General features: G+C 40.7%; 2 protein-coding genes across 6 annotated transcripts; both read right to left on the reverse strand.

Annotated features, from left to right (window-relative positions):
• Positions 1-1,762: 1,762 nt before the first annotated feature.
• Positions 1,763-10,372, reverse strand: elovl8b (ELOVL fatty acid elongase 8b). 2 transcript variants are annotated; one of them, XM_053504819.1, is made up of 8 exons: positions 10,312-10,372; positions 7,413-7,484; positions 5,000-5,187; positions 4,764-4,844; positions 4,457-4,513; positions 2,516-2,630; positions 2,264-2,391; positions 1,763-2,051 (listed from the first exon to the last, which is right to left on the reverse strand). In XM_053504819.1, the coding sequence occupies exons 2-8, from the start codon at positions 7,468-7,470 to the stop codon at positions 1,884-1,886; spliced, it is 795 nt and encodes a 264-aa protein (XP_053360794.1). In that variant the 5' UTR covers positions 7,471-7,484; positions 10,312-10,372; the 3' UTR covers positions 1,763-1,883. The 2 variants fall into 2 exon arrangements, with proteins under 2 accessions (XP_053360794.1, XP_053360793.1); XM_053504818.1 differs by lacking the exon at positions 10,312-10,372 and adding an exon at positions 7,619-7,842.
• A 1,253-nt stretch (positions 10,373-11,625) lies between these two features.
• Positions 11,626-21,652, reverse strand: mutyh (mutY DNA glycosylase). 4 transcript variants are annotated; one of them, XM_053504941.1, is made up of 15 exons: positions 21,355-21,652; positions 19,675-19,793; positions 17,781-17,820; positions 17,630-17,703; positions 16,936-16,977; positions 16,599-16,670; positions 16,374-16,487; positions 15,119-15,216; positions 14,383-14,527; positions 14,206-14,296; positions 13,870-14,055; positions 13,640-13,779; positions 13,322-13,471; positions 13,186-13,233; positions 11,626-12,584 (listed from the first exon to the last, which is right to left on the reverse strand). In XM_053504941.1, exons 1-15 carry the CDS (start codon positions 21,587-21,589, stop codon positions 12,450-12,452), a joined length of 1,689 nt encoding a protein of 562 aa, XP_053360916.1. In that variant the 5' UTR covers positions 21,590-21,652; the 3' UTR covers positions 11,626-12,449. The 4 variants fall into 4 exon arrangements, with proteins under 4 accessions (XP_053360916.1, XP_053360914.1, XP_053360917.1 ...); XM_053504939.1 differs by having other exon boundaries at positions 13,870-14,061; XM_053504942.1 differs by lacking the exon at positions 21,355-21,652 and adding an exon at positions 21,196-21,257 and having other exon boundaries at positions 13,870-14,061.
• Between the last annotated feature and the right edge of the window lie 32 nt (positions 21,653-21,684).

A 21,684-nucleotide genomic window follows, 5' to 3' on the forward strand; every position in this document is an offset into this window, starting at 1 on the left:
AGGCTTTGTGTGTAGCGTTGCTGTGTTTATCAGTGAATGTTTGCAGCGTGTGTATTGTGTGTTTTGATTTTTGCTCCTGTCTGTGTGTGTTTTTTTAAAGCTCGATGGACGTTAGCGTCCTCTAAACTCCTGTCAGATGTATAAAATGTACAGTTTGTTAAACTATTAATTATTGTGTCACTGTACCGTGTCTCAGAAAATAAATTTCCCTTTAATAATGCAGCCTTGTGTGTGTGTGTGTGTGTGTGTGTGTGTGTGTGTGTTTTATAGACGTCAGTCATGTCAGCTATATGGTCCTCAAAATACAACCCGCGTTCAGACGTGGAAGGTTTTTATTAGCGGACACTTTTTACTTTTACTCCACTACATCCTACACCAAACATCTGTACACTTGTGTTTAAGTGGTGTTTAAGTGGTGATATCGCCACCTGCTGGCTGTATGCATGCTGGTGTCATTTGCCTTCCCTAATCATGTAGCAGGTGTTTGAAATCAGAAGTGAAAACACACAGAGAGAAGCTTAAAGGCTTTTGTGAGCTGATACACACTCAGTATGTTTGATTTGAAGCTGAGGACTTTTGGACTTTTACCCAAGTGGACTTGTAAACGGAAGACTTCTACATTCACTTGAATGTGTGCACTTTGTCCACCACTGCTTGGAATTTCCCAACAAGTTGCGATTTTCACTTATTGTCATGACCGTCTCGTATTTGTCCCCCTTTTGTGTTTTTGACCTGTGTTGTTAGCATTAGCCTTAGCCCTAGGACTATTTCTAGGCATCGTTCATGAAATCATATTCATGTATGTACATTGTGGTTTGTTTGTTTGTTTAAACTCCATCCTAATAAACAACCGTCTGCGCTTGCGTCCTGCATCTCCTCCAAACGTAACACTTATTAAGGAATGTTACATTGTATTTGTTTAATCCGTTTGTAGTTATATCTAACATCTGGAACAATATCAGCAACTGTTCCTGTTGGGTCGCTCCATAAAAATACTTACCGATTTTTGTTTTTGTTTTTTTTTTTTTAAAAAAAAAAGTGTGTAAAGACGTAATATTGGTGAAAGAAACTGGTAAAAAATTGCAAACAGACCTCAGGAAAATGGTTTATGTTAAAGTTAAAGTTTTTTTTTAGAAAAGCTGTAACTTAATTCTTCATATTATCAAAGTTTGTTTAGAAATTATTGCTCGTGACCTCTCTCTCTCTGTATGTGTGTGTGTGTGTGTACACAGTGACTTGATGGCCTCACAGTACACCTCATGACATGAAGTATAGTGAATAAACAACGCCTCCTAGTGGAGGAATCTCAAAGCTGTCCTCTCAGTACACTGTACATCAGATTTCTCAACAAAACCTCTCAACTACTTTATTTTATACCCCAGTGCTGTTAGAATCTCTGTCCTGATTGGTCTGTAGGTGTTAATGAATCCTCTATAACATCAGCTCTGATAAATAAATATACATTACGGTTTCTATAGCAACAGCTCAGTACAGGTACAGTACACACTCCACATGAACAGATTTAAAATGTGCAGTGTGAAGTTCTCCGAAATTAAGGAAATGATTATGTGGTCATTATGGGCGGAGTCTCAAGTATCAGTTTTAGAACTAAAGATGTGACTTTCACTTAAACCCTACATCATATATTATTTAGGTGTAGACCAATATAAATAAATAAATATATACTGTTTATAAAGAAAAAGTCAATACAGTACACACACACACACACACACACATATTTACGACTGTAAAGGTACGGCATAAATATATAGAAAAGCTTTATTATGAAAAGTGCACGGAGGAGGTATTACTACTAATGATTTAAGGCACGATTCTGCATGGTGTGTGTGGTGTGCAGGGCAGGAAAAGGGGCGGAGTCTGCATCAGGAGCGCTTGCTCTTGCTGCTCATGTAGCTCTGGTAGTAGAAGTTGCTGAAGAGCAGGATGAGGCTGACGCAGTAGGCGAACACCACCGAGTTCATGGAGTCGGGAAAGTCACACTCGGTGAACAGGTTGTAGCCGGTGTGTGTGGTGAGGAGGACAAACTGCAGCTGGGGGACGAAGACAAGGAGAGCAAAGAACACACATCATCCTGCGTGCGTGTGTGTGTGTGTGTGTGTGTGTGTGTGTGTATAGGCATGAATATTAGCATTGGTGTGGATGCGTGCTTGTAAACAAGACTGTGTGCATTTTTGTGCATTCTCTGTGGGTGTGTATTAGTGTGCATGCTGGCATTAGTGTGGATGTGTGTGTGTGTGTGTACCAGTTGCAGGGAGGTAAGGTAACGTTTCCACCACAGGTATTTCTGCATGTGTGGTCCGAAAGCTGCCAGGCCGTAGTACGAATACATGATGATGTGTACGAAAGTGTTAAGGAGGCCAATGAAGAAAGCTGTATACACACACACACACACACACACACATCAGGTACCTAATAAGATAACACTATTACATTAAGATTACACAGTGTCTGAGAACAAACACCAGTGGTTGAGAGTGTGAGAGAGAGTGCGCACCCTGACCGCCGGCGACGTACTTGACTCCGGCCCACCAGTTGAAGATCATGGTGCCGTGATGGTAGACGTGCAGGAACGTTAGCTGATTGTTTTTCTTACGCAAGATAAAAAACACCTGGTGATAGCAGGGTAAGAAAGAGCAAATACTGAAGACACATTCATGTGGGTTTAGTTTCATAAGAGTCAAAACATCTGGACCAACAAACCTTCTACAGCATAAACACTAACATTTATAATAAACACCATCAAATGCTTAAATAAAGATCAACCACAAATATCAACACTCCCAAGCAAACACTAAAAAGCAAAAACATAAAAAGAACTATAAACAACCAACGCTGCCAAGAAAACACCAGTATTTGACCCAAAACACCAAAAAATGACATTATCCATTAGACATAAATAATATCCAAAAATTAACACCAACCACTAAATAAACACCACAATCCAATACTCCAAAATAAACTCACCCATGAACATTTACTGGAAAACACCATCAAACATCACTATCCAATGCACTGTTCACCAACAAACCTTAACAAATACCAACATTCAAACACAATCAGCAAACACCCCACTTCAACACTCCCTACCACAGCAAATCCAACACCAATATTCATACACATTCTCCAACAAACATCGTCAAATTTGGTGTTGATTTAAAAAAGACATCAAACACTCATCAACAACATGGATCAACCTCCAAACAAACACCGATCTTCACTAACAAACACCAATATTTATGTGTTCCTCGCGATAAACACTAACATTTATCAGGACATACCTAAAACAATCAAAACATTAACCAACAATCAAATAGCAACAATGATCAATACACACTTACGAGTACATTAACAAGTAACCATTAAACACCGAAATACAAGCAATACTTACTACAAAACACCAAAAGTTTGCAGAACTATACCAAATCCCTACAAACACCATTGAATGCCAACACACCCCATTTTACACAAGCATGAACAATAACAACATTCACACAGCAAACACAAATAGCAAACACCCCAAATCAACCTTTACTAAAACACCAAAGTCAATTCAATTTCATTTGTATATCACTTTTAACAATTGTAAAAGTCACAAAGCAGCTTTACACAATCAAAAGAATTATTTAAGTCTGTATGGAATGTGAATGTGAGTGTGTATGAATCAAAATGGTCAGTAATGGTGATCAAGTCGAGGGCGACAGTAACAAGGAAAAACTCCCTGAGATGGCAATAGGAAGAAACCTTGAGAGGAACCAGACTCAACAGGGAACCCATCCTCATCTGGGTGATAACGGATAGCAGGGATTGATCTGCACTCATACTGTGTTTTAGGAGGCAGCCAGTTCAGCTATAACAGTTGATGTTAATATGAAAAACATATCAAAAAACAATATTCATTTACATACCCACCAAACACCATCAAATCTGATATTCAATGTTTAGCAATAAATACCATCAAACACCTATAAACGCCACACACTGACTTCTAACCAAATGCCAGTATTCACCAACATTAAAAACAAACACTTGCCACCAAATTCCCACAATATCCTTTACTGTTCTGTATCAAACACCATGCAACAGGTGTTGTGCAATGAATGTTGCAACAAATGTATCAATAACCAGCAAACACCATTAGACATAAAAAAGAATCATCACACACATCAGCATTTACTTTCACCAGTATACACCAATAAAGCTGGTATTTGGTAAATATCAAAAAACATGTTAAAGACCAACAACCAACATTTATCAAAAAACACCACAGAATGCCAACATACCCCATTTTACACTAATATTTACACCAAGCGTGAAACTCAACTCCCTCAACAGCCCCCAGTAAACACTACGATTCTCTAACAAACACCAGCATTCCTCAAAAACACACACTCACACAGTTGTCGGAGGAGGCTAGGTCGGTGTATAAGGAACTTACGGTATCGCTGAGCTCAATGACTTTGGAGAAGAAGAACCACCAGCACACCCTGGCCATCTATGAACCAGGGAAAACAAATAATCAGTGCGTTTTCTGTGAATGCGTACATGTGCTTAGAGAACACCTAAGGAAGGAGTCTCCAGTGTCAGTGCTTCGGAACAGTCAGGAGTAAAGTTACTACTACTAAAGAACTTCAGGACGTCGTTGGTGTTTTTCATGCTGTTTAACGATGGACTTTAACCTCACTGTTGATTATTTTTCTGTACATGGTGTGTTATCTTTAAATTGATAAAAAGATCGTGATTACCCTCAAAGCCAAAGGGCTGTCGCTGTAGTCGACAGGCTGACACAGGTAGCTGTAGTTTGACAGCCAAGACGTCACTAAAAACTAAAAGGAACAAAAAAAAAAAAAACACAGAAGTTTGAAAGGGCTATCAAGTTATTGTTACATGAATATTTCCAACAGCTCTATTTATAACGTAGCTTCATTTCTTGACTTTGGGGAATAAAAGTGAAAGAAGGGAAACGTAAGAGACACTTTACCTCGTGGAACATGTAGACTGACAGACAAACCATAGCAAAGTTATAAACGATAAGCACAAGTTTGAGTTCGACCGGTTCCCTGTTCCGCATGAGTCTCGGTCCGAGCCAGATGATGCCGAGGTAGCAGAGGAAAATACAGGAGACGGGGACGGGGGAGTAAACGAGCAGCCATGGGTCGGTTCTTTTATCTGGAACCAACAATGGAAAGAAGAATTGTTAGCATTAAATAAACGTTGATTGATAAGGAAAAGCACTGATAGTGCACTTTAACCTGGTTGAAAAAATTACACGTGTTCGTAAAGGAGGAAAGAAAACGTAGCTGAGGCTCATGGGGCGTTCTCTTTGTAACCAGTAGATACACTGATTACATTTTCAAATTGATCCAAACAAGGTCAAGGCCACATGAATGTCAAATTTGGCTTTGAAATATATATTTTCCTTTAATGGTTTCCTTAATATTTGAGAAGTACTTTAATGACGTTAAATGTTTTAAAAAACGAAGTGCCGAAACATGCAAATCCACGAATGACCACTAGAAGCTCAAAAATTGTCCCTAAAATTCCCATACACTTACTCATTTACCACCGTTTATACCACTTAATCCTGTATTCAGGGTCATATTGTACCTGGCCTGGAATCGATTCCGGACCCTGGAGGTGCAAGGCAAGAGTGCAACCCACCACACCACCATGCCGCCAATCCTCCGACAGCACCATGTTAAAATGGCCATCTTTACAACAGAAATAAATACATTTACAGCCTGATACACAAAACATTTTTGGTCTCCATAAATGTACGGACAACTCTACGTGAAATTTTAGGAAACTCATCAGTTAAAATGATGATGATATAAAGTTTAAAAATGATATGAAGCCATACATAATTAGGGGCGTGGCTGATTTGAGTGACAACTGCCTGGAGGAGTTTACATATGGTGTTGTATAGATGAGGAAGTTCAATCAAATGCAAAGTAACAAGGTAGCCAACTTAGCATTTTAGCTACGCTGAAGCTAATTTAGCTAGCTTGTGGTAACTGAGGTAAGTTGATGTGTTCCAACCACGACCCAGGCTCTGTTCACTCTGCCTGTTTGCCCATTTATGGATTAACCTGGACCAGGCGGAGTTAGCTCCTGCCGAGATGGTGATGACCAGGGCTTCTACAGTCAAGGTTCAACCCGAACCCTAAAAAAAAAAAACCTGTAGGTGACGTCACCAGTCTTTTTTTTTTTTTTTTTTTTTTTTTTAGTCCTGTCCAATTCTTTTTCCCCGATTTTCTCCCCAATCTAGTCGTGGCCAATTACTCCCCGTCACTAGGACGCTCCCACACACATCAAGGCTACTACAACCACTCAGTCGGGAGGACGAAAGCTATCCCGTGTTTCCTCCGGACCACGTGAGCCGACCGCATCTTTTCGAACTGCTCGCTCACGCACCGTTAGGGGCGGAGTAACACACTCGGAGGAAAGCGCTAGCCGCTCCTTCCGTGTGCGCGAGCTCACAGACGCCCCTGATTGGCTGTAGAGCCGTGACTAATGTGGGAGCACAAGTACCTCTCATCCCTCCCCCCTGAGAGAGCTCGGCCAGCACACATCGGCTGAGCTGTGATTTGCGCTTGTCAGATTAATCAGCATGCAATCAGCATGCGTGAAATAAAATGCCTTAAATTATTACAAGCCATCACGAATAATCTATTAAGATTATACAGAATCTCGTTACAAATGAAACTTTCCGCCAACTCAACAAGATGCACTAAATGCTTTATCAGAAGAAGATAACGATCTAGTTGGCTCCTTACCTGAAATTCAGCAACGTGTACATTTAATTAGTCTGTATTAATACAGGTGGCACGTTGATGTAGTGGTTAGCACTGTTGCCTTGCACCGCCAGGGTCCGGATTTAATTTCGGGCCATGCTCGAATTCCGTCTCTATGTGCATGTTCTTCCTGTGCTTGGTGGGTTTCCTCCTGGTACTCCGTTTTCCTCCCACAGTCCAAAAACATGTAGGTTAGGTTGATTGGTGTTACCAAATTGCCCGTAGTTTGTGAATAAGTGTGTGTATGTGCCCTGTGATGGATTGGCACCCTGTCCAGGATGTACCCCGCCTCGTGCCCTTAGCCTCCTGGGAGAGGCTCCACCCCCCCGACCCTAAATACAGGATAAAGTGGTACAGAAGATGAGTGAGTGTATTAATACATTTAACCAGCAAATTAGCTAAATAACTCATGTTATAGTCGCTACTTTATCCTTTAAATCAGCACACTGGATCTTTTACTCACCTGGTGGACTAGCTGATAAATAAAAAATTCAAAAAGTTCTAACCAGATTTGAACTGATCAGGTTTTTATCAGTGAGGGAAAAAGAGAAACAGTATCGCATCAGTCATAGAATGTGAACAGAGTGAATGTTAACACACCTCCATTCTCCACAATCCACTGATGCAGCGACTCGACTCTCTGCCACGCCGAAGCCATTCCACAGCCTCAACCTGGATATTAAAACATGCAGGTTTAATAAAAGCAACTTGATGCAGGTACTAAAGTGTCAAACATGAGTCAACTCTCAAGATTCACCTAAAAGAGTTAACTCGACGATTCGTTCCATTCACAAACAACACATTACCTGTTTGTAGTGCTTTTCTCTTTAGATTCAGACACCTAGCCAGCTAATAAAATCCAAATGAGCTCTGACTCGAGCTGAGCAGACGCTGGATCACTGCTACACTGAAGCTCTGCCTTTTATGAAGCTGATCACACCTCCGTCTTCTAGCTGCATACCAACAAAAGTTCAAACAGGAGAAACCGGTTCTCAGTGAAGTGTTGAACTATCCCAGCACATGTGGAAATGTCTGCACTCTATCACAGACTACAAAGGTAATAAAATCTGCACTGCTGGACTATCTCTATCATTACCGAATGAGCTTAACCCCTTCTGTGCTCACTGCATCACCTTCCCTGCTGCACCGCACCGGCTGTACAATAACCACTACCTGTCTCTGTGCCTGATGTGATCAGATCCTTCAGGTTGGTCATTGCAAGGAATTCACCAGGTCCTTCAAGAAAAACACCTGCATGGGAATGCTGCAGCTCTGCCTTTAACTTCATCGTTCCAGCCGAACTCATAAAGCTCAAGCTGGATTGATCAGACCCCAAGAAAATAGACCCCAAGACGAAAATATGAGACTGCACCTTCTGTCCTCTGGGCACAGAAACTCCTCTATCCATAGCCAGGCACAGCTTAGATATAATTTTAAGTGTACTGATGACTCCACCATAATAGGTCTCATCACGGATGGGCAAGAGACAACAAACAGAGACAGCAACCTCTACCTCGACACGGGCAAAACCAAGGAGTGGAAGTGACTGCCATCTTTCTAATCACATCATCTTACTTAAAGTTAAGGGTTCAGCACAATCCATCCAGGGTTCAATAATGTGTTGGACAGTTCTTAACCCAATTCCAGTCAGTTCAGCCCTAATCCTTAGTTGTTGTCCTTGTTTGGTGCAAGCTCATTCACATACTATGGACAATTCGAGGACGCCAATCAACCTAACCAGCACGTCTTTGTTCTCTGGGAGGAAACCCACCAAGCATGGGGAGAACATGCAAGCTCCACGCACACAGACCCGAGGCAAAATCAAACCCAGACCCTGGAGGTGCAAGTCGACAGCATTGTTGGTAAAATGATATAAAGAAAAAACAGGTTTAAGTTTCATGTGTAACATCACAGTTCCAGATGACAGACAGGTTTAATGTTCATCTAAATTTTAAGTTTTAGAGATTTGTTTCGTTCTCAAACAACACTTTGAAGCACTTTTTGTAAGTCGCTCTGGATAAGAGCGTCTGCCAAATGCCTAAATGTAAATGTAAATGTAAATGTAAACACGGTAAATGTTTAGGCAGCTTTATTCGTGGATCATTGGCCGTCTAGACATCCAATTAAACACTTTCATGTTTTATTAGTAAAGTCCAAATGACTCTGCAAGTCGGGTCGGCATTCATCCAAAAGAGTCGACTCTCAAGTGAACGACACAAAATCTGCTTTCCCTTCGTTTTTTCAAATTTTTTTTCAAATATATTTTTGTCAGAACTTTAGCCTCATCTGGTTCTCCAGCTCAATAAACAGGACATGTGTTAGTGAAGAGTGAGTGTCTCTGCTTAGAGATTCGATTCACCTAAAGCTCGATTCGATTCACCTGAATTGACTCTTTTTAAACACTCGACTAGTCCATAAATGAAACATGACTTCATGTTATGAAATGTTATTTCTGCCACTGTCATCTTTTCCTGTGGCTAAAACGTCAGGTGATTTATTATCTAATAGACTCCATACATACATCAATTTAACAAATTTAACTAGACAAAAGACAAAAAGACAACATAAAGTGCACTTGTTTAAATGTGCAAACAGTAACAAACACAATACAATACACTGTGTCTGTCTCTGGACCTGTAGAAAGAAAATACAGGTTTTGGGTCAGAATATCTTTACATTCCATGCATTGTTGGACTCAAAACCAGTCAACCAGAAACAGAACAGAAACAGAAAATCTTCAGTCTGTCCGGATGGACAGAATTCAATAAAACCTTGTTGGGTTTCTGCTTGAAGTTAAACCAAAATGTCAAGTAGAGCTGACGTCATGAGCAGTTATGTGCCAGATTACATCACAGCATCTGTACGCATCACTTAACCGAGGCCAATCAACGTGAGTTTATCGTCCATACACAGAGTTTGCGGGAAACACAGAAACAACCGTAAATCACCTACAAGCCACCGAAATCCTGTGAATTTTAACACGCTGCAAACATTTTAAGACCTTACATCTTTATCCTTTGATCTACTTTTTCCATTTCTCATCTGTGATTCACTCTCCGATTACCGAACAGGGAGTGTATTTGTCTGACCACCAAAGAAGGACAACTTAGTGTAAACAAGGCGTAAGATACTCAACCTTACAGAATGGGATTTCTTTGTATTAATAAGTTAGACAGAGAGTTCTGCTGTACAGAGAGACACACAGACATGGACGTGGGCTTCAACCCCAAATAATAATAATAATAATTATAATAATAATAACAATAATATCACTGATTACATTAAAGATCAGCAGATTATTTTAAGCGTTAATCTTTTAACTACTTTAACTCTTTAACCATCAATGACGCGTATTAACGCTAGTTCTTGATAAACTGTTAGAGGTTTAAGAGGTTATAAAGACATAATCGAGTTAGAGTTCATAAACAGATATGTGCATTACATATATGTTATGTAATAACTTTTGGGTTTTAATGCACTATACAAAGTTAAAACTCACCTTGAATTGATTTGTCTATGCTTTATCTGAAGACTTTGGACGCTGGTGTTCAGCTCTTATAATAAACACTGATAAGCTTAAAACCCTGCAGGCTGCACCTGATCGCTCTCTCTCTCTCTCTCTCTCTCTCTCTCTCTTCTTTACTGTTCCTCTTTGAACCAGGCTGTGTTTCTTATTCTGATCAGTCTACTGCAGTCTGAAACATCTCCAAAGTGCTGAAGCAAAATTCTAAATCTATTATAAGTTTAGTGTGAAGTGGAGAAACTTTTATTTGGAACGTTGTAAAAGAAACGCGTTTTCATACATTAAACCCTTCACAAGACCGATTCTCCCCCCTTATCTATACAATAAATACTTCTTGTAACTAGTTGTTCTTGTATTTGTACATTTTAAACTCTAATATCATTTAATAAGCACTTAGAGCATTTCTGATATTGTTAAAAATGTTCATAAAGCACATTTAAACCAATACGTTTACCTTGTTCCCCCCACATGAGCTAAAACATGGCTAAAAATGTCTAGGTTTAAAATGTATATCTGAGATTGCGATATTTCTGTAAAGCTGCTTTGCATTATGCAAAGTGCTAAAATTTACTTAAAACTGATAAGTACTGAATTACATTATACACACACACTAAACTTAAATAGTTGAGTTATATTGAGTTTTATGGAACATGTACAGGATGGAAGGAGTCTCCAGTGTCAGTCAGAGAAACCTTTAGAATCCTTTAGTTTTGGTATTAATATAATGAATCTAAAGCATTTGAATTAAGAAAAAAAAAAAAAAACCTGAGTCATGTGACCCAGTATGTTACAGGAGACACAGCGAATAAAGGGGTTAATCTGGTTAATATCAAGCAAGTCTCCTTTATGTAACCTGTGTAACCAGGTCTTTTACTTTACTCCCCCTGAGAGAGCTCAGTGTGTGTGTGTGTGTGTGTGTGTCTGTGTGTGTCAATCAATAATGGATTAAAGGTTCAGTGAAACAAACCTGATTCAACCTTCAACCTAAATGCAGGAAACCAGAAAGCGTTGTGTATTTATCCTGCAGTGTGGCGACAATAGTGACTCCATCACAGCCCGCTGTCACTCATTATTAAACTACAAAACAAATCACGACATGGAGCGTTTCATTTCTTACTTCATTCATTCCTACATTATTACACTTTAACTGCTTTTTAGGAAAACTTTAGACTTTAACCATCAGTGTAAATATTTATGCAATTCTTCACTAAAACTAGCAGGTAATTATCTTTCATGCATCTTCAGAAGTGGAAAATAAAAAAATACTTAAATAGATGTGCACATAATGACTTTTATTATAAAAGTGTAAAAGCAAACAAACAAACAAACACTTTAATCTCACTAATTAAACATTCAGAGCATTTCTCCTTTAAGTAAGTAATTTATGAAGTATATCAATAGCAACAGTTGACATACTGTACATGGTTAAGATCATTTAAAACATGGTTTAAACATGAAACACGGATAAAAGGAGAAACGTTGCAATAGCAACATTATAATTACTTTCATTATTGATTTAAAAAAAGTTTATACATTTATTTATTTGACAATTATTTGATGACTTGACATTTTGACCGAAGAATATAAAACTAGCTTCAAGTTTACAGAACAAAGAATCGATTCTTTGATTCCGTGTTTTTATAGAATAATTGATCACGTTTCTTTATGTTCGTTCTTTTCAACTGATTTCAATTACAAAATTCATAAATCATCCGTGTTTGGGGCATTGCTTGTTCACTAAACAAATTTTAGGGAAAATGACTTGGATTCTGCAGAAATATGTTGAAAGATAATATTAATATATTAAAAAGACGTAGATGTAAACTGGAACTATAAAGAAGCGAGACGTAGAATGGAGACTGATGAAATGATTCGGAAAATTGTCTTCTGACGAATCTGAATCAAGTGACGAGGAAGATAACGAGATCTTAATCAAACAGTGAGATCGAATTGAACGATGCGTCAGAATATAAGATCCAAAGTGACTTGTGTCGGAACATGAATTGGATCGTGAGGTGTGAATCAAATCTATTTGTTGAATTCCGAGTGAATCAGACCGGGAGGTCTGAATTAACTGATGAGTCCGAGTGTGAGGTCTGATTGAACTGTAAGCTTCAGCTGTTCGCTGGTTTTGAGGTGGAGAGGAAGTGGCTGAGTGAGAGCTGCTTCAGGCCGCCGTTAGCCGCACCTCCTGCTCGTTTGGCTTTTTTATCTTTTCCAGGTTCAGTAATCTGCTTTCGCTTCTTATTCTGGAACAGGAAGTGAATAAATAAATAAATAAATAAATAAGTTAATCTTAGTTTAAGAGTGCACTAAATGTTGAAATTAATCTCCTCACTTTCCATTCCTGAATATTCTGATCATCACGGTCGTAAAGAATGAGTACAGTAAGTCCTCAACATATGAACATTCAAGTTATGAACTTTCGAAGATATGAACATGTTACAGCTAACGACCTCAAACAGGCGCTACTAAATTAGAATCATGAACAGAGTGTAGCTGGACTGTTTAAAAGCAGAATATCAGGTCTTTGAGGGTCAGAAATCTGGCTGATAAGCAAGTGATCAAATATTTACATGACACAGTAATTCACAAATAAATTGTAAAAAAAAAAAAAAGTGATTTCCAGATTTTTCTTTTTAGATTCTGTCTCTCACAGTGGAAATGCACCTATGCTGAAAATCGTAGACCCTCCATGATTTATAACTAAGAGAACTTGCAAAATCACAGGGTGATCAAATACTTATTGACCTCACTGTATATACTTTGTAATATATAAACACTGTAATATAAATAGTGATATAAATAGATATATTATGATACATCTATATGTTTAAATACATCTCTCACCTGTGTGTCCTTCAGCGACCTTGTGGATTCGTAATAAAGCTTCATGATCTATAAAGACACACATACAGCAATGTTTACATGTTTACACACACACACTCACACACACACACTCGCACACACACACACACTCGCACACCTTTTTAACCCCGGTGGACACGGCGGCCTCCTGCAGAGCTGATTGGTCGAGCCAGCAGATCTTCTGTTCGCTCTGTGTCTCTAAACACTCACACACACTCCCGCTGTAGACTACATAGGTTTGGTGAATGTGGGAGAAGATGTGCACCACCTACATGCGAAAACACACATACACACACACTTTCTTCTTTAGCATTTAAATAAATTATTATACCCTTAAGTGTCCTTTTTTTTTATAATATATTCATAAAACGCACTAAAGATTGTGTTGTAAAATTACGTCATCGTCATCATCCGAAACCTTCCTCACGGTACTCACTTCTCCCACGTACTGAAAGGACTCCGGAGCACTTCCCACAATCCTTAGCACCTCAGCGCTTAGCAGGTCCCTGTGCTTCTTCTCAGACACGCCCTGCTCCAAGAGCATGCTGGGTAACTCCCACATTCCCGCCAGGAGCCCTGGAGATCATCGTCGTCGTCATCATTGTGGATCAAACCCATAATGTTTAGATGAGCATTAAATAAATAAACAGGTGTATGATGTCGTACCTTTACTGGGCCTCTGTGTGAGCAGGTAGAGAGTCTCGCCGTCGGCGTCACGCTGCCTCCGCAGCACGCAGACCAGCGTCCGCTCCACACGAGGCGCCTTCTTCACAGGCTTACGGGGGAAATTCTGCACCCCGAGCTCGGTGTCCCAGTCCTCCGACAAGCACAGATTACAGCCTCCAGCACTCGCTGCATCTCACACACACACACACACACGGCAACATACAACAGGTGCTAGAGTATAGCTCTACCCTAAATACTCTCCACCCTTCATACTATACATCAATACTACATACAACTAGTCCTGTTCTGATGTCGTCATTTAATTAAGAAACATACTGCAGTTCTCGATATCAGGTACGGAGCCGTTCGCTGTCGAGTCCACTTTACCCAGAAGTCTCAGGGAGTCTCGGTCTTGTTGTGATCGAACCTGTAATCGAACACGCATAACACGACACTTTCAGACGCCAGACAGAACGTGTTACTCTGTTCCCATAGTAACAGAACGTGTGTTACCTTGCTGTAGGCGTGGCACTGCGTGTGAACGGGACACTGGGAACACTGAGGGGTTTTGGGCGTACACACTGTGGCCCCCAGCTCCATCAGAGCCTGGTTAAAATCGCCAGGTCGCTCCGGATCCACCAGCGTGTCAGCTAACTTCCTGAAACACAACACAGGCGGAAATGACGATAGACGTGTATTAGAATAGAAAATAAACCGATATTTAGGCATCGTAAAAATTATACGTAATTCAGACTTGTTGACAAACCCGAGGCCCCGCCCCTGACTCTTGCACCAACCCGAGGCCCCGCCCCTGACTCTTGCACTAACCCGAGTCTGTGTTTCTGACTTGTTCTCCAATTTAAAAGTTCGCTCTTAGAAATCAGTTATAAATTGCCCCAGGTGTGTAATTGTCACTCATTAACAGTGTGTGTTTTGTATGTTAATAAATTATATTAATTATTCAAATCCCACAGCCAAGATTTTCAGTGTTTTATTATTTTTATCTTTTTTTTTATTTGACCAAATTCCCGTGCATTAATAATGAATGTAATGACCGTACTGATCACTGACCGTACTGATCACTGACCGTACTGATCACTGACCGTACTGATCACTGACCGTACTGATCACTGACCGTACTGATCACTGACCGTACTGATCACTGACCGTACTGATCACTGACCGTACTGATCACTGCTGGCGGACCTGAACGTGTGAATGTGAAAGTAAAGACAGAGTTGATTAATACCACAGTGTGTCTGTAACAGGAGCGCTGCTGCTGTCCGCTCCGATCGCTCGGACCCGGCACAGGACACGCGTTACGTTTCCGTCCACCACACCGGTCACCTGTATTACAACACACACATACACACACACACACACACACACACACACACGCACACAGTCTTTGATACATGATGTAGTTTTACTGGTTTCTGTTTCTGCACTGAGAACGAGCTGTGTGTGTGTGTGTGTGTTATCTGGCACCAAGCCACGCCTCCATGGATCAGACTTGCTCCTTCAGCACGTCCCACAGACGCTCGATCGGACTGCGATCTGGAGAATTTAGAGGCGGAGTCAAACAGCTCAAACTCTGTCATGTTTCTCAAACCATTTCTGAACAGTGTGTGTGTGTGTGTGTGTGTGTGTTTGTGCAGTGTGTCACATTATGCTGCTGAAAAAGGACACTGCCATCAGGTAACACCGTCTCCATGAAGGTGTGTAACATCACCCAGAGAATCATACTGTCTCCGCCCACGCGCCTTCTTCCCATAATGCATCCTGGTGCCGTCTCCTCCCCAGACAAGCGATGCACACCGTTTGGCCGTCCACATGATGTAAAATAAAACGTGATTCATCAGACCAGGTCACCTTCTTCTGTTGCTCCAGTTCTGATGCTCACGTGCTCGTTGTGGGAGCTTTTGGTGGAGGATACGGGCCAGCATGCGCACCCTGATGCGCCAGCCTCCACTCCTTGGCCTTGGTCACCATGGCTCATTGGTTCTCCTTCCTTTGAGCACTTCTGGTAGATCCTGACCACTGCAGACTGGGAACATCCCACAAGAGTTGCAGTTTTGGAGACGCTTTGAACCCAGACGTCTAGACATCACAACATCTGGTGCTTGTTAAATTCTTGTGTTTGCTCCAACACCTCGACTTTGAGATCTAACTGATTACTTGCTGTGTAATATATTGCACCCCTTGAGAGGTACAGCTGTAAAAACCCTTGATATTAAAGATGAAAAGTCTACACTTCAGTAGCACAGACTGTGCCGCTGTTCAAATACTTATGGACCTGACTATTGGAATGGACACCAGTTCATTAAGTAGAGCCCACTTTCCAGCACATACGAGTGTACCTGATCATTTAACGTATTATCAGTGTGTGTGTGTGTGTGTGTGTGTGTGCCTGCGTCCGTGTGTGTGTGTGTGTGTGTGTGTGTGTGTGTGTGTGCCTGCGTCCGTGTGTGTGTGTGTGTGTGTGTGTGTGTGTGTGTGTTCACCTGTCCCTGTGCGATGGAGCTCACGGCTCCGGCTGTGTATCGTCCAACTCCAGGAAGTTGCTTCAGTAGTTTCTCAGCACTTTTTGGCATTTCGCCTCCAAGATCACGCACCACCTACAACACACACACACACACACACACACACACACACACACACGAATCATTTAGTGCGTATTGTACATTAACGTGACACACATTAAACACTTCATTAATAGACGCTAAGACCTTTTGCGCTCCTTCGTGCAGACGCCGTCCTCGCGAGTAATACCCGAGTCCAGACCACATCTGATTCACCTCCTGGTTAAAAAACAAACAAACAAACAAACAAACAAACAAACAAACAAACATCAAAAAGCTGCTGTCATTTGTGGGCGTGGCCTGTCCAGGGATTAATTTTGTTCCATTCATAAGCGACTATCAGCCAGAAACGTTTAACAAAAACGTCACACTATATAATTTATACACAGGGAGTGAGGGAGCCGTCTGGGGTTCGTGAAACAGTGATACGGTCAGTGACCTCACGGCTCGAGACTTGCTGTTTGACCCGTTATGATTTACTGACCTCTAACGAAGCTGCAGCCAGTTTTTGCACCGTCGGCCATTTCTGAGACAGACAGAGAGAGAGAGAGAGAGAGAGAGAGAGAGAGAGAGAGAGAAATAAGAGCAAATTATGGCTTTACTAGAACTCTGTCACCTAGTCCTGTGATTAATTATCAGAAATGTTTAGTGAGAAAGAGACAAAAAAATTGGGAAAAATGGAGGGAGAGAGATAAAGAGAGCAAGTGACAAGCAAGAAAACAGAGAAATAGAGAGAGGAGACTGAAGTGTAACGGATTGAAAGAGAAAGAGAATGAGAGATATGAGCAGAAAAGAGAGAGAGAGAGAGAGAGAGAGAGAGACTGGCAGGGAGCAAGAAGGAAAGAGATGAGCAAAAGATTGACAAAGAAAGAAAGAAAGAAAGACAGAGAGAGTGAGATAAGTAAGAGACAAAAGAGATGGGAGATGAAAAGAGACAGAAGAAACAAAGAAAGAGCAAAAAAGAAAGATAGGAAAATGTGATGGACAGAAAGAGAGAGAAAGAGAGACAGGCAGAGAGCAAGAGAGAGTTTAGTGAATGACAAAGGAAGAGAGAGTGAGAGAGAGACGGAGAGACGGAGTGTTAAGTAAAAGATGGAGAAAGAATAAAAGAAAGAAAAAGAGAGAGAGAGAGAGAGAGAGAGAGAGAGAGAGAGAGAAATAAACAATGTGTGTCCTGCCTTCATCCAGCGGTTGTAGTAGTTGATCACCGTGGCAACCTGAGTCTGCTGAAGCATGACCTCCGACACCCAAACTACAACACACACACCTTTTTATCACGTGCGCTCATTTCCTCATGAAGTTAATACACTGGGACACACTCCGCCTCACCTCCGTACGTCCTGACGTCAGAGTCCTCCTCCGTCGCCGCCTCCAGGAACCGAGAGGAAAGCGTTAGAAAATAAACATAACGTCACCATCACGCCCATTTTACATCACTATTACATCATCGCCATCATTATTAATCTTATCGACGTCATCGTTTCGGATAACTGTGAAAATGAGGTGTTGAGTTACACCTGCGCAGAGTGACTCCGTTTAACACCCAGCCATCGCGCACAGACTAATTACACTCAATTACAGAACACAGTCTAAAAAGATTATATTCTAGAGTTTCACAAATGTAGACCACCTGGTCACCCTGGGGGTCTGTGACGGTACTGCGAGTGGTCGTCTCTATGAATAAAAGAAAGATTCTTGGTCTGAACTCGCTCTTTCAATCATATCTTTATAGTCCAGAAACCGGAGGACCAGAAACCAGTCTCAGAAAAGTTACGTCTGTCCAGCCAGATTCTGTCTCAGCATCACACAAAACTGTCTAGACTTTACTGAATCTCCTGCAGTCCTTAGATCTCTACCTGAAGTTTAATCTGCACCATCAGTGAATCTAAATGTGGAGTAAAAGTGATGTTATGAACAGTTATGTGTGGGATTTAATAATCTACTGTAAAATAATCTACTAAGATACTCAACCTTACAGAATGGGATTTCTTTGTATTAATAAGTTAGACAGAGAGTTCTGCTGTACAGAGAGACACACAGACATGGACGTGGGCTTCAACCTCAAATAATAATAATAATAATAATAATAATAATCACTGATTACATTAAAGATCAGCAGATTATTTTTAGATTTAACTTTTTAACCACTTCTACAAACTCTAACTGTTAATGACACGTATTAACGCTAGTAACTGAGTCTGAAATTAAAACCATAAAACGTTTAGGATTCAATATTAATATTTTGAAGAAGTAAACTAATCCAAACATATTAAAAAAAACTAGGGATGCACCGAAATGAAAATTCTGGGCCGAAAACGAAACCGAAATTTTTGGATGCACTTGGCCGAAAACCGATAACGAAACCGAAAATGGCTTCATTAAAAAACATGTTTAAAATATTTTCTTTTTGTTTGTTTTAAAAAAAACTACAAATTAATTAAGCAATCAAGTTTTTATTGATAATAAATAACAGTAATAAGGCTGTTTAACAATAACAAAACTTGCTTCCAAGTGCTTCCAAACCGCCGACATACTCCGTGTTTGATGCGTAATGACAGCGCGAACGAGACGGGAGGACGGGAGAGACGTGGCGACAATTTCGGCTTTTATTTTCGGCGCTTTCTTACGTTTCGGCCGAAACCGATAATGCTATTTCGGCCGAAAATTTTCGGTGGCCGAAATTTCGGTGCATCCCTAAAAAAAACAATGGGATTTAACAAATTTTTCAGTAACAATATACAGAGAAATACTTCTGCAATTTCATCTCGTATGTATCGATCGGTGTTGTGATTAAAGGTGTAAACTGGACTTGGGAAAGTTTCAGATTTTAAACTGGGTTGCGGGAATCTTTAACAGTTCTACATCTTTACACCAAGAGATATTTTAATCCTCAACATTTTACACAACATATCTGTGTATTTGATTATGTCTCCAATTCAAGGACGCATCGTGTACAGCTGGTGTTACATTAAACCGGTTTAAATCTGCAAGACACATTTAGGTCACATGACCTTATTCCTATCTGTGATTGGGTGAAAGGTAAATGACTTGAGTAAATTGTAAAAACATATCAGGATGTCACTTAAAGAGACCAACACCGGCGTGTAACGAATAAGTAGTTAAGGATTCGAAGACACTGATTCCAGTGAAACAACCGATCCCCTGATGATGATGATGATGATGATGATGATGGTGGTGATGTGATTAGCCCGTGATGATTTACCAGCGTACGCCAGGGCAGCTCCCGTTTTGTCCGGTCGTACCAGGACAGCAGGCGAGATCGAAACATTCTGAGCTCCACCTCATCCTGAAAGCAGTGATACGGCGACTCGGACGGCTCTTCTACAGGATTAAACACAGCGCGGGTTAATATCAGAGATAACGCTGGCTCAGTGGTCATTCCTAATATCACTTATCCATCTTCTACACAGTGGCGGCCAGTCAATAAGGGGCACCGGGGCGCCGCCCCCTTAAAGCAGAGAAACATGTAATTATCTAACATAATAAATATTTATTTTAATAATGAAATAAAGTCATTTAGTCACAATATTCCGCTGTATTTCTTAATATAATTTATTTACAATTAATAAAAAATCTAAACTGTATTACGCTCATTAGTGTTCGTGTACGCAGGGCGCCGGACTAACGATTTTTGTAAAGCATGTGATTTGAGGCTGATCTCTAATTGGATTCTTTCAAATCATCCGAACCCTCCCACTTTTGTTCTGTTGACCATTCTCAACGAGTCTCATTAACGCTCAGCAGATTGTTAGTTAATGTATTGAATAGTGATTGACGTAGAAGCAGATAAATATGAGAGAACATTCTGTAATTTCTTTGCTAAAATACCCCTCTGCAAGGCGATCGGACAAAGAAAGACAAAAAGTTAAAGAGCCTGGACCAGATGGACCTGATCTTCTAATTAAGCAGCAGTCACGTGATCACGGCGATTATTAAAAGTTTATATAAACTAAACCTAAAAAAAAAACTAAAAATAAAAATTGCACCAGCCGCCACTGGTTCTACACGTATTAAAGAGTGTCAGGCTGTAGGACTTCATGGCTATCTTCACGACCAGATCTAATATTCTGACCAGATCTCGCTCCTAAACTGACTCACATGTGCAAAGGAACAACGTGTCACATGACGCATTCACGTGGCTCGGTAAGCTCTGAGGAACATTTACATTTTGAACTTGATGTGCCTGACGAGGCCTGTTTCTCCCAACACTGAAACTCTTCTCCGCTCTCATCCTCCAGCTTATTGATATTGAGTTAGTTGTCCCCAACTTACGAAACATTCAAGCTCGTACATTCGAGTAGCATTAACCTCCTCATCAGTTTGACCTACACTGGCTCTTCTATCGGATCAGACTGGGCCACCCATGCCCCTGTCATTCCTCCACAATCCTGCAGGTGGAGCTCTATCCTGTGTGGTACCGTAGGAGCAAATTAACTGCAATGCTTGTTTAATATTATTGCATCGGAATATTTTCAATCTCTGTGATACTTACAGAACCGCAATATAAATCGAATTGGAACTGAGGTGTCGTGATGACATACCCCCCACTCATTATGGTCTTTATCTGTTTATCCGTCACAAAACATGTCAGTTCAGGGTCTCGGTGATGTTATAGGAGATATAAACCAGCCTCTTGTTTCCCATCTTACTCCTAATAATAATAATAATAATAATAATCAGTCCTGATGGTGTGCTACAGTAAATCTCAGAGTGAGAGCTTCACCTCTGGTTCAACCCCCTGGTACTGGAGACTCCTTCCTCTGATGTTCCAGGACAGGATGATTTCTGTGTCATTTTATTGTCAGTAAGAACTAAATAAGTAAGTAAAATGCAGAGAGAAGATACGGACTAAACTATAAACTTAAGGACAGTGACTTCTTACCCTTTTTGCCTCCAGACTTCAGTGTGATGTTAGATTTCTGCTTTGCTCCTGTTTTATTCCTCTTTTCGCTCATTATCTCTAAACTTTTGCAGAGCTGCAGCACAGACTTAGCTTTTTTTTTTTTTAAAGAGAAAACACAACCCCTCAGTGAGCCGTATAAACACTGCACTACACCCACAACAGCACTGATGAACCCGAGTGATCTGTAATCCAGTCTTATTCCCTTACAGATCATTCAACATTCCCCTAGAGTGTGCACGAGCGGGTGAGATCGGGTCATGTAAATTCCCGCCGCGCTGCAAACAGCGGCGGGTGTGACGTCACGCATAC

This window comes from Clarias gariepinus, chromosome 9 (assembly GCF_024256425.1).
Source record: "Clarias gariepinus isolate MV-2021 ecotype Netherlands chromosome 9, CGAR_prim_01v2, whole genome shotgun sequence".
NCBI lineage: Eukaryota > Metazoa > Chordata > Actinopteri > Siluriformes > Clariidae > Clarias > Clarias gariepinus.